Raw genomic sequence first — 14,084 nt, forward strand, 5'->3', positions numbered from 1 at the left:
TTAGTAGATCTTGGAAAAGCGAGTAGCCACGGGGGTGTAGGAGGGACAGACAGCAAACTCAGGCGTCAGTTCAGTTCTTGGGGATGGCAAAAAAAAAGTTAAGTAAAGTAAAATAAAAAATACAAGATAAAAGAATGAGAATAAGAATAAACGAAAGAAGAAGTAAAAGAGATAGCTGTAGAACGCGATATCTTGTTCAGCGTTACTCGCTGACGTGCCATCAGAGTTGTCTGCTCGCTTATACACTCGCTATCTTTTTCCACAATGCTTTATTCCATTTTTTCACCCGGCCTCTCCCTTCTTTTTCCCTTTGTCATCTCTCTCGCGTTTCCCCCGAGGAATAATGTTTTATAACCGCCGAAGGACGAAGGACACACGCATGCTCCTCCCCAGAGTCTTCATCGCACGCGACGTTATGTCCGATACTATTTATTCCATTCTGTCTATGTACTACTATACGCATTAACGCTGGACTGGGATTCTAGGAACTGCATATAAATATGAATATATACGTATGTTTATTTACTTAATAGTAGGGGTGTTTTGTCATTGCATCTTGCATGAACTTGCGACCATGAATAGGCGCCGTATCGCTTCCAATCTTTACACATTACGACGCTCAGTGGTTCCCAAAATGTGTCACTAAATGCGCAATAATAAAATATGCTTATGCATACTCGTTTTAGCTTTTATCTTTCGACTATGTATCAAATAAATATGAATTTTAACTTTTCTTTAGCGACAAAAAGTACCTTTTTTATATCCACTGTAAATAACTTTAGTGTTTTGTTGTAAATTTATCATTTTTCAAAATCTAAATATTATACACAAAATAGAAATAGATTGAAAATTAATCAATCAATATTAAAATAAGTAGTTAAATAAATAATGTTTATCGTTATTTGTACTGTATATTATCAAATATGTAATTTTGTATTTGCCATTCGGCCATTATAGCCTTGGCATAATAATAAATATCTATCTATCTATCTATCATTTTAATGGGGCAAAATTAGCTTTGAAAATTTTAAACTAAATCTTAAAACTGACAGATACAAAAAAAACTGTTCTTCTTTCTATTGTCGACGATTCGATATCAATTTTTCCCTGATAAATTTACCCAGTCACAACAGCATCAACATCACGAGAACTTTAAAGCCTACTAGCTGAATCAGTCCCATCAGACTTAACTAATTTAGTTTATTTCTTAACCCTTTTGTTGATGAACTCATACTGCCGCTTGACTGTTTAATCGGTTTACATAAATTTAACCTTATTGTCTATGATTATTTGTCATTTTTGTTTTTATCTTTCGGCTATATATCAAATAAATATGGATTTTAACTTTTCTTTAGCGACAAAAAGTACTTTTTTATATCCACTGTAAATAACTTTAGTGTTTTGTTGTAAATTTATCATTTTAATGGGGCAAAATTAGCTCAGAAAATTTTAAACTAATTCTTAAAACTCCCAGATACAAAAAAAACTGATTAAATTTATTTTTTTAATTAATTATAATAAAACTTTAGCGAGTCAGATAACCATTACATTATGCGTCGTGGAATACTCCAGTAGTTTGAAAAGTTAAAAAAAAAAAATTAAATTGAATATTTAAAATGTAAATGTTAATATAAATATAAAATGTACTAATTGTTTTGACAGAGTTAAAAAATGAAATAAAAAAAGTTATGAGTAAGTTATAATTAAATTTCAGAAATTTCATTTTAATTTGTTTTGGGTTTTAAAGTTTTAAAAAACATGTTCATCATTCCGTTGAAACGGACAGAATAAAAATAAATACTGTAATTATTAAACTGTTGGATTATTAATCTGTTGTAAAGTTCATGACACAAAAAAATAAATCAATTGTCGTACATTTACCGGTTTAAAATAATTAAAATTTGTGGGAAAATAAATAGATAAATGAATAATATATTAAGTGTATAAATGTTTAGATGTGTAGGTAAGTAATGAAAGGAGGATTGTTATAAAAAGGGGGATTCTTGGAATACAAAGGCTTTTGGAAGCATTCATACTCGAGATGATGCAAAGTGAAAATAATAGTGAGATAAAAGAATAATGTGTTTGATAAATCCACATATCTGGAGGGAAGTAACTATATATCTATCGATCGTTCATTCATGCCACCCTTTTCTTCCTTCTCTCTCTTATCGTCCTCAACTTACACCCTCATATTATTATATATACGAATATATATCCAAAGCTCTGGCTCTATTGCTAGCCTCATTTGCTTTGCTGTTGCTGTTGCTCTGCTTTGGATTACTTGTGCTTACACTTCCTCTATTCTACACCCTACATGTCTAACTCTCGATGTTCTACACAAAAACCAGACACCAGTTCTACCAACCTCGTTTTTAACCCACTAACGAAGCACACACGTGGCGCTACGTTACTTATTACTACTAAGTACCAACTTTTGTCGATTTAGTTTATTTAAAAAAATTATAATTATTTTTTTTTATCAAAAATATTTTTTTTCTAACAAAAGTAAATAAGAAAAATTTTTTAAGGAAATAGAAGCTTAAAGATTAAATTTTGAAAAAGTGAAAATAAAAATTATGATATGTAAACGCAAGGTTCAGTGATAATAATAATTTTTAAAATAAAATATATGAAAAAATTATACAAGTTTGGAAAAAAAATTTCAATGATTTTTAAAGCTTCTAAAAATTAAATAAATTTTTTTTAAGTTCATCGAAAATAGAACCATTGAAAAAAAAAATTTCCAAAAATATTTTTTTATTTTTTTGTATCAAAAAAATTAATTTTAATCATCAAAAATAAAATTTAAATAATCGTAAATGAATTCCTCTAAAAAATTTTAAATACAAACAAAACTCCGGACATTCACCGATATAAATATTTATAACAAAATAACAAAAAGTAATTCTAAAAAATTATAAGTTATAACTTCCTCATAAATACAAGTCTTAAAAATAAACATTAAAATTATTAACAAATGCTGTTGACATAGTTTGGAAGTAATGCCTCGTATTTGCGTTCACAAATTATGCATAACAAAAAATGTATAAAGTTTTCCCTAGAATACTGAAAGTGTATTAGCAATAATAATAATTAATGATAATAAAAATAATATTAATAACAATAAACAAAGTTTCAAAGAATTTGATGTGTGGGAGCATTAACCTGCTCCGGAATCGCAAATAACTTGCAAAATTAAACCCAAACAATAAATTTGTCTCAAGATAAATAAATAGTCGTAGCCATATCGCGCATTGGTTACGACCATTCACTAACCCTGGTTTGGCTGAGTTAACTAGAATGCTGACTACTCGCGATATTTATGGACATGGACACAATAGATAAATACGAATTTTTCTATTATTTTTCACGAATTACATAATAACCACTACTTTAATTAACTCCTGATTTTATTTTTATATTTGTGATTTTTATCAGAAAGTAATTTTAAAAATAATTAACTTGATATTTTCATCGATATCACAATACACCGCATTGTATCCAATAGCTTTTTAATTACTCGATAAAGTTTTATTATTATTATTTGTTTTTTTTAATACATTACAGTTTTCCAATAAAAAACATTCTTACACGATTATCGAATTTTTTTATTAGTTCTACGTGATTTTGATTATAAAAAATTATTTAAATGCCGAATGACGTAAATGAGGTTTGAAAATAATTCTGTTCAAATAAAAAATGAAACTACAGAATTATTTCTTTGAAAAAAAAATGTGGATAGAGCGTGAAATTAAAATTATAAAGAAAACTTAAGACCAAAAATAAAATAAATTTTTAGTGTATTTTTTATAATTAAAAATGATTTTTTTAGTTTTTTCGAAGATAATTTTTGTCTTTATAAATATTTTGTTGAGGATAAAATTAAAAAAATTTTTATCTTAAAAATTGATTTTTTCTGAGCAGCGATAAAATTTTTCAAGACTAATTATTGTGAGTAAAGTTTAAATAATTATAATATAATAATCAAAATTAAATAAAAATTTAAATCAATTAAAAAGTCTAGCAAGTTTATTACAAACTCGCGTAATTATACCCGTAAACTTATAAAGTAAAGTATACGTGGACGAATTATCGAGTGCGTCGTGTCAATACAAAATGACCCGGTGTAGGTACATAAGCGGAGTAATGTCCGATTAATGTCATCGGCACTTGCTTTTCTCGAGTACTTTTATTTCACAGCCTTAACTTATTTTATAAATGATAAGAAAAAAAAATTCTAAGTAAACAAAAGTTTTAAAAACCGTAACAAGTAAACTAATCTCATTAACTTAGTTAAATTAAATTTAAAAACTCTATACATAGTACACAGTATATATTATTTAAAAATGTGAGTAATAAACGAGGACAAGTGTCTCTACTTCGGGAGTTTCATTTAGGAGGTCATTTTCGTTTATGCAAACCGCCCAATTATCTCTCAAGTTATCTGATTGCAAGAGTAAGATTAATTATTAATTTTTAAATTTTGTCCTTACTTGAAATTTTAACTAAAATGTGAATGTTTAAGTTGTTAAAAGTAAATACACACGTTTTGATAAGAAGCGAAATCATGACTGAAGGACGCCGGCTTTCATTTTTACGCGGTGGTGTTTTTTTGGTATTTTTATCAATTCCCTTATCACCGAGTTTATTACGGGAATTTTTGCCATTTTCATCGGCATCTTTCCACTTAACTTTAGAGCTTTTACAGTCGTGATCACTATTATTTTTCATAACTTCCGTGAGGTTAAATTTACTGTTTAAATGTTTGATAAGAATATTATGTGATATGATGTCTTTGCTGAAATGAGTGAGCTTAAAGGTTTTAAGAGACTGCTCGTAAGACCGTAAGTGCATTGGTAAATACTATTTACTGTTTCTATTATATGTTTTCGATAATATTATTTGTTGTTTCTTACTGTCCCCACTTCTTGAGGGAAGTTTCTTCAGTTGTTATCCTATAAGGTTAATTTAATTGACAATATAAGTCATAGTTAGCTCCACTTTTGTCACAGAAGTCGCGAGCTTTTTTTCACGGAAGGTCTTGTTTATTACTTACTCTACTTATTAATAGTTCTACGGGTGTTTGACTGGAGAAGTTGACATTTTTGATAATTAAAATCAGTTTGCTCGAGTTTTTTTTAATAAGTAAGTAAGAACAATACATAAATTTATTTTAAGTTTCGTATTCAATGAATTTACTCATTGGAAAAATTTATTTTTATTATAAAAGATTATTTTCAAACATTTATACAACTTGAGAGTTAGAAAAACATTTATAGAATTTTTCAACACTAAATTTTTTCTGAATGTTGTTTTTTTTTATTTAAAAGTGCTAGTGATAATTAAAAAAAAATTATTCTATTGCAAATAGTAAATTTATTGCTTCTTTTAAAGGTATATTAAAAAAAAAAAAAGAAAGATTCAAAGTTCTTGAATGAAAAAAAATCTACTTAAACTAAGAAAAATTTTTTATTTTAAGAAATTTTCTTGCTTGGAAAAATTTCAAATAATTTCAGAAAAATTTGATTGAAAAAACAAAAAAAAAAAAAAACTAATTGCTCCATCAGATAAAAAGACAATTTTTTTACCTATTCAGAAAAAAAAAAATTCACGATGTATATTATTACAAAAATACAATCTATTCTAATTTTTAAAAAACAAATTTAAAAATTGATTTTTTTCTAAATAATTTCACTTGAAATGAATTTTCTTTAAAACATACATTTTTATTTTTATGTCATTTGGTAAATTAACTAAACATTTCGTCACACTATCTGAATCTAGTTATTACGTTTAATATTACTTGTTTTTCCATTGAAAAATATTGAAATATACAAAATATATAAAGTTTTCCGGAAGTAATTAATACAAGATATTTAAATAACATCAAACTATTATAACTGTTAAAAAAAATGAAATTGTCTTGAACAAATATTAATAATCAATAGTGATCCTCAAAATCAAACAATTATCCTCAAAATTAACTAACATAAAAAATCAATCTCAAATAATTTTTAAAATTCCCCAACCCAAAAAAAAACCCTCATCAAATTACATCATTTTCAACTTCAACCCCCACCCAAAAAATTGCACCACCCAAAAAATCGATTAAATACCTCCTTCACCCTTCAAACCCTTCAAACCCAAAAAAATCCCAACCAAAATAACTCCTAAAATTAACGTAAAAAAAAAAAACAATTAAAAAAAAGTCTCGTCAGGTGGCACTCACCTCTAGAGGGAGGCAGGGGCTAGATGCGGCCATGTTCTTACATGCGTTCGAGCCTATGCCCTGCTGGCGATGATCTCACAGAAACACCCACCCCCGAACAGCGACACACAACTTCACCTTACGAGCACACACACAGCACAATTTTAATAAAACACACAATACCACAATCGTGTCAACACCTCATTCACTCAAGGACTTATTGGTCCTACTGGATATACCTTATCCTTACTTTTAACTTATAAATTTATTATTCCCTATATTATTAATAGCTACCAATAACTAGCATTAGTATCGATAAATATTTATTATTAATTAGTAATCAGTGATCAGTATCAATAATAGTTGTTGCCATCTTAGGAGCAAGTGCTGGCCCTTGATTTCAATTGGTCTTGATTTTGGTCTTGCAGTTATTTTTAAAAATAATTATTCTGTCCTTCCTCGTATCCTTTTCTTTCGACAGCACTATTACAAATTACTAATTTTATTTTTATTACTAATTTAATATATTTTTTATCCGGCTTCTCGCACACACCTCCTGTAACTTTAACCACCAGTGTACCACCGGCGCATAACATCCGATCCAGTTTAGGCACTGACACAACCACTAATCCGGCTCTTCCCGCTGTCCTTTTCCACTTAATAACCGCCACTATTCACTCTAATAACTTTAATCCAGTAATTCACATTTTTAATTATTAATTTTTACCTTTTTTACGTGAATCCACCGGCCATTTTATCGGTTTTGGTAGATAAAAAAAATTAAAACTTAAAATATTAATTTTAATTTATAAAATTATTTAATTGATACTTGCTAAATTTTTAAAATTAATATTAATATTAATAATCCTCGGTAAACTTTATTTAAACTTTAATTATCTATCTATCCACCATTTATACTTCTTCTAGTGATTGAATAATTCTGCTTAATTACCGAATAGTGTATGACTTTATTTAGATTTATATTTATTGTAGAGTACCTATTATTATTAATTAAGTAACAAACACCAATAACGATTCGTACCCAACCTTCAATTCAATTCGACAGTGTCCTTCCACACTTCTTAACCTCCTACCCGGGGGTAAAGAGCCGTTTGTCCGCTCGCAAGAAGTCACTCACTACCTACGCGAGCATCGAGCTCGTGGCCACATCGGGACGGTCGCTCGACTACGTACTCTCGATTGCCCCACCACCAGCCAGCACCAACCCCTACACTTATATTGTACACCCCGAGCTTTTCTGCTCGCTACTATATGCTATATGCAGCGGTGCGCTGTCTTCCTTCAGCTTAGGGCTCTCCCTCAGTACCAAGAAATCATCGCACCCCGGGCGCCGGGTAACTTCTCTCTTGCACTACCGCGGACTCTACCCTCCAAACCTACCCCAGTGCCGTAGAAATTACAAAGATACAGAGGAACTTTCATTTTTTAGGCAGAGTGGATTGTAAGGAAAATTTTTCATAGATTTTTTAAGTGGTCATTTAGATTAAAGTTTATTTAAATTTAAGGCTTTTAAATTTGAGGGTGAAAATAAATATTATTTAGTAATTTTTTGATTTATTAATTAATAAAAAAAAATTGAAATAATTGTATTTACAGAAATTTAATAAAAATTTTTATTTGTTTATTTTATAATCAAATCATAGAAAATTAAAAAAATTCTAAATACGCGTAAGAAATAATTTTTGGAAAATTTTATTCAATAAATAGTTAAAAAACTTGTTAAATAATTAAAAAATGTCATTTTATTTAACGAGAAAAATTTATTAAACTTAAAATTTTAATATTGAAAATAAAAAATTTTTAATTTTATTTTTAGACATAAATTAATTAAATTTTTGTTTATTTTATCACTTTAATGCATATTAATAAAAAAAAAACTCTATTATAGTATTGTTAAAAATTTGTATAAATTTATAATTAAGAAAAAATTTTAATTGAAACATTAGTTATTAAAATTATTAAAAAATATTGAAATTATTTATTAAAAAAATTGAAATTATTAAAAAATAAATAATAAAATTTATTAATCTTTCAATTTTAATACTGAAAATTTTATGAATTTCTTTCTAAATGAATTATTATAAAATAAAACAAAATATTTTTAATTTTTCAAGTATTATTTTATGATTATATATTTATTAAAAATAATAATTTCAATCAATTAATTGTAATGTCATTGAATCTCATTAAATAAAAGTGATTAAATTATCAATAATTCAAATATTACCCGCGAATGAAAAGCTGAGCTTGCGATAAAACATCTGTTGTAAATAAAAGCCAGTAGATGTCATGATCGCTTGGAGTGATAAGTGTGTTAGTGGTATGTAAAGCAAAGTGCATGAAAAGGGATTAAATTAGTGTTAGTATGTAACTGATACTGCGGGGGTAGCGAAGCATGCGCTTTTGTAGGAATGCAAGTCCGGCTGCGAAACATAGGGCCGGCTAAATCAAATGAAGAGCCCTAAGCCAAATTAACCCTTGGATAGTCGCTGATGAGAGCTGAATAAAAAAAATTTCTCTGCATTATCCCGTGTCCATCCGCCATTAAATGCCTTATTCCACGTCATCGCTAACAGTTCTATTCGTGTTAATTTAAATCGTACGACCTAAAAACAATTTTATATTTATTTATTTTTAGTTTCATTTTTATTCTATTTAATACAATTCCTTTTTATATCCACAGATAGATTATACGTACAGCAGACCTAGGCAAGGTAGAGGTCAAAACGCCAGCAAAAGAATTGAGAATTCAATTGTCGAAAACTAGAAATGCTAATTTAGGTGGAGTGAGGCGTAAGCGCTCGAGCTTTGAAGAAAAAATTTTAAATATAAATTCAAATAAAAGAAAATGCCCAAGGATTAAAGGTTAAAAGACAATGCTATTCAGATAAAATTATTTTATTTGTACTATATACATAAATACACCTCAATTGTATGTAATTTAAATAGTCAAGATTATCATGGAATTTTTTATCGCTCACTCCAGTGATTTTTGATAAAGAAAATGTTTATTTTTATTAAATAAAGAATTTTATTTTTAATTGATTTTATGAATAAATATAAATGGGAATATTTATAAGATTTTAAGAATAATTTTTTGGATTTATTTTTCTAGTTTATTGAAAGAAAATAAAAAAAAAAATTATTTATCATTCAACAAATAATTTAATCAAATAATAGTAATATTTAAAAAAAACATACCATTTTTATCATAATAAAATATTTTTATTAGATTGAGCATCAGAAAATGAAATTGAAAGTAAATAAGTTTTTGCAGTAAAAAAATTATTATTATGACAAGAATTTTTATAAGATTTTTGAATCAAAAAATGTTATCTCATTTTACTGTTGATTTTTTAATAACTGCTGTTTTATTTCAGTTACTGCCACAAAAAAATATTATAAAAATTTTCCAATGATCGAAAATAAAATTTTTTTCCATAAAAATCATTGAATTAAAAATAAACAAGTAAAAAAATTTCCAAAATAACGATTTTAATTTAAATAAAACAATTTTCTAACAACTTGATATAAATAGTTGTTAAATATATGTGTTTAATAATTAACGTAATTAAAGTCTTGATAAACTTGAAAATGAAACAGTAAACATGAAATGAGTAGATTGCATTTATGTGTATGTAAACACGGGCAGTGTATATTTGCCGAAAATAAATAATAAAAAGATCAGTACAGAGTAGCAGGGAGAAAAATAAACAAAGACCAAAAATAAAAAGATAGTAGTTGAGAAGTATAGAGCCGTAATAAGAGTCGTTAAATAATGGTTATAAATTAAAAGGAGATTGAATAGGGGTATGAATTTTAAAGATTTAATATTTTTTTCGGGCTCTGGGTTTCTAGGTAGTGAATCCGATGCAAAGTGAACTTTGAAAAGGCTGGAACGGGCAAATGTGGAACAGTAGGTCAGCGCACTCCGTGACCCTTGTGGCCTATCCCCACCGTTAGATTTCCACCCTCACGAGCGTTCCCCTCTTCACCATTCCACCCTCAAACTATCTCTCGTTCTGTCGCACTCGGTCTATATATAATATAGAATACACTACACACACGTATAGCTTCCACCCACCCTTATAACTGATTGCTATTGCGATTGCGTTACGTTACGTTATGATACGTTTCGATATCACCGGATGCAACTCGCTCCATGATTTTCACCTTTCCGCACTCTTTACTCTTTTACATCGGCTCCTATCCCGTTTACCATCGATATGTAAATCCATATCGAACCAATAGTCTCAGCTATTTTAAATACTCTTTAAATTAAACAACATCGTGGACACTCTCGAGCCATTTATTCAACGGACTCACATTTTTTTATACATTTTTTATATTTATAAAAAATTTATTTTTCAGCTTTAGAAAAAAAAGAATCACTGATTTTTTTCAAGCCTCGGCTGAATTAATTTTCCGCGGCCGCAGGCCGATTTCATTTATTTTTCGAGATCCAATTGATACGAGCGTTAGTTGTAGTAAATGTGTCTCTATTACCCACCCGTTAACTGGAGTATGAAATGTTATTACCTGAGTATTGAGATACATTTTGCTACGTTGTCTACTACTACACATACACATACAGACACACGGAGTCGAGTATGGGTTGATGCTTGTTATTAACCTCTCAATAAAGCCACGCGTATGTATAGTTGCGTCAATAAATCAATCATTTCAAGACAATATCCATCGTCTCTTTCTTGTTTTTTAATATTTAAATTATTTATTTAATTGTATTCTATTATTTTGTTCTTGTCATTTTTTATAATTATTTCTATTATTACTTTTTTTATAAGTTTTTATAAGATTTATTGTCGTGTTTTTTTTTTATTTCAAAAGAAAAATTAAAAGTTGTCTTAATACAAGATTAAAAAAATTAACTTTTAATTTTTTAATAGTATTGACAATAATAATAATAAAATATTATTATTTTTTCTTTTATGAGATTGGTCAATAGTTAATATCTAACTAAATTTAAAAAAAATTTTTTTAAGATCTCTTTTGAGTCTAAATCAAATTTTTAATAAAATTAGACCGTAAATGTTTTTTTTATAGAGAAAATTGGAAAAAAATAAAAATTAACACACTGATAGAAGGATTTTTTTATATTTAATAAGCTTTATTTACTGTTAATAAATGATTTTTTAACATCATAAGATTTAATAAATATTTATTAACAGTTAATAAATTATTTATTAAATACAATTTATTAAATGTTAAAAAATATTTAATAAAATTTAATAAATGTCTTCTAATAAATTAAATTATTAATAGTTAATAAATCCCTCCATCAGTGCAGTTATCATGGTTTGAAATAGAAAAAAATTTTCATATATAGACGTGTAGTCATATCTATAAAATAAAAAACTTGATTATATAAGTCATAATCTGCAGTCAATACTTGAAGATTTGATTAATAGTAATTATTATTATTAAAAAAGAGATTTGAAAAAAAGAAGTAGTTGTAAAGTTGAAAGTTTATTTATAGAAGTAATTTCAGAGAAAATGGTAGTTTTAAGAAAGTAAAGTTAAAAGCATAGTTGTTTCTCAGACTACAGAGATATATATTTTGTTCGGCGTTTATTTAGTATTTCTAGATGTTGTTTCAATCTCTATTTTTTCATTTTTCCCCGAGTATTTTTATTTTTACTTGACAATCCGAATCTTTGGCCGGATGAAATAAATTGATTCTTCCAGCGGCGGTTCAGAGGCACAGACGGGTAACCCGTGGGCGACTTGCGACTTTCCAAAAGTTTTGTCGCCAACAAGAAAATATCGACTACGAGGAGCTTTGCCGCATGCGATCATTTCTCTTCTCTATTTTCTCACACTTGCTCTCTCGATTCCTTGTACTCATTTTCATTTTCATTCTCTTTCTTTTCCTTTTCCTATTCCTTATTCTATTTCCATTTTCTTTTTCAGCGCATTTATATTTTACCGCTACTATTTTTCAGGCACATTTTTTTTCATTATTTCCTGTTATATATATATAGATATATAGATAGATACCTAGTACTGCTAGCTGGTTACTTTTTTTTTGTCAGAGTGTATTTACATTTTCTGAGAAACAATTTACCCTGCTAATGACTCCGGCTCCACGTACTCTTTTGTCCATAAAAAATAATGAACAAGAATATCGATACTCGCTGCTACTTATTACTTTCATGAATAAAAACACCTACTCTTTCGCCATTAAAATTCAATTATTAAAAAAAAAATAAAATCCTTTTCAACATAATTGAAATAATTTTTTTTTTTATCAAGGATACATTTGAAAACTATCAAACTGTAAGTAAAGAAAAATATGTATATAAATTGCATGTGTAAAAAAATAATAATGTCGTTCACTCCGCAGGTGCAGAAAACTTGACCGAGTTCTGGATTCAGGCGCAGGGTGACCTAGATGCGGGTTCAACCCCTGTAGACTACTTCCCCACTACCACCATATGTTCCTGACATCAACACACTGTAAGCCGACCGGGAAAATTATGTCTATCCCCTACAGACACGCTCCTCATACTACTTACTCGTACTCCCCTTGGTTAAATATTTTCATAAGATTGTCTATCGCGGAAATAAAAGCAACTATTGATTTTACGCACTGTTCTTTACGCAGTTAGCTTAACATTAGATATTAGATTATAGATACGGTAATCGTGACGCTACATAATTTCGTTGGGGTTATGAATAAAACGGAATAAGTAGTTGTACCTACTACACTGTTACTGTTTCCTGGTTATTAAAAAATACTAAACTTTATAATAGTTTTGTTCGAGTAATTTGGGGCATTTTTGTTCGCGTGACTTTTAAAGAGCTTTTATTAATTAATTATTTAGTTTTAATTTATTTAATTGAGAATTTTTTATTTATAATTTATGGGGTAGTTTTTTATTATAAGAAGCTGAATTAATTATTAATTTACTAACTTTTAAGGCGGCTTTTTAACTTTTACAATTAATAATTTTTAATTTATCAGAAATTTTTTTTAAATAATACAAAAATAAAAAATGTTTCAGTTTTACATGCTGAAAATTATTAGAAAGTGTTTATAATTTTTTTGGAATTATTTTAAATATTCTAGCAAGTTTAAAAGTTTCGAAAATGTTTGCTCAAGAAATTTTATTGAGAAATCTTGAAATTTTCACTCACATTCTATAATATTCAAAACAACTTTTAGATTCTTTATGAAGTTTTTCTTAATTTTCAGATACACCACTTCAATTACACAGAGTAAATTATTAAAAAAAAAAAAAAAAGAAAGTCTAAAATGATCAATTAGGTCAATTCTAACTCGTGCTCCATTAAAAATAGGGTGATCATTAAAGTTTTTAATAATTTACGCTCAGCTCATAGACTATAAAGAATTTTATTTTTCAAAAATTTTTCGGTCTTAGATAAATCATCTATTATTTTTAGTTTTTAAAAATATTCATACTCTAACGCCAAGAACATTAATTAATGTAGCTTAATTTAAGAATAAATTATTTTCCAATGAAAAAGTAATTTTCTTAATTCAAATATTCAATACTATTAATTTAAAAAAAATTTCTTGAATAAAGAGCTTTTTTAATTCAAGAACTAATTCTTTAAAACAAAACCATTCGTGGTTCAAGTTAATATTCTTTTCTGTCAGGATAGTAAACATTTTGTTGAGAGACTACGTACAGTAGCTTTTGAAGAAAATCGGACTTATTCAGAGCAAAAAAGTGGTTCGTAGAAATAAGTAAATAAAATGATACACAAAAAATATGAAGTGCAATTAGTGAAAGAGAATATCCGTTAAGTGGAATACTATTTCCCTCGGAAATTACGAAACGGATCTATTCCGCTGGTGTGTGCGGCG

At 27.8% G+C, this 14,084-nt stretch overlaps 1 protein-coding gene and 1 long non-coding RNA gene across 33 annotated transcripts in view; one reads left to right on the forward strand and one right to left on the reverse strand.

Annotated features, from left to right (window-relative positions):
* The window catches only part of LOC123272474 (voltage-dependent calcium channel type A subunit alpha-1), a 134,442-nt gene that overhangs the window by 71,001 nt on the left and 49,357 nt on the right, over positions 1–14,084 (reverse strand). For 27 of the 32 annotated variants that reach the window (XM_044739295.1, XM_044739281.1, XM_044739278.1 and 24 more), the window contains exon 1: positions 4,550–4,749. The exons of 4 other annotated variants lie outside the window; for them this stretch is intronic. In XM_044739295.1, coding sequence (XP_044595230.1) covers positions 4,550–4,734 — 185 coding nt within the window. In that variant the 5' untranslated portion in view covers positions 4,735–4,749. Of the gene's footprint in view, positions 1–4,549; positions 4,750–6,232; positions 7,447–14,084 lie in introns of those variants that run through there. One more of the 32 variants, XM_044739293.1, reaches the window with a different exon arrangement.
* On the forward strand, positions 5,019–13,099 carry LOC123272541. Its single transcript, XR_006511094.1, has 3 exons — positions 5,019–5,148; positions 12,506–12,529; positions 12,597–13,099. It is a non-coding gene; the product is annotated as an uncharacterized LOC123272541 (long non-coding RNA).

This window comes from Cotesia glomerata, linkage group LG10 (assembly GCF_020080835.1).
Source record: "Cotesia glomerata isolate CgM1 linkage group LG10, MPM_Cglom_v2.3, whole genome shotgun sequence".
NCBI lineage: Eukaryota > Metazoa > Arthropoda > Insecta > Hymenoptera > Braconidae > Cotesia > Cotesia glomerata.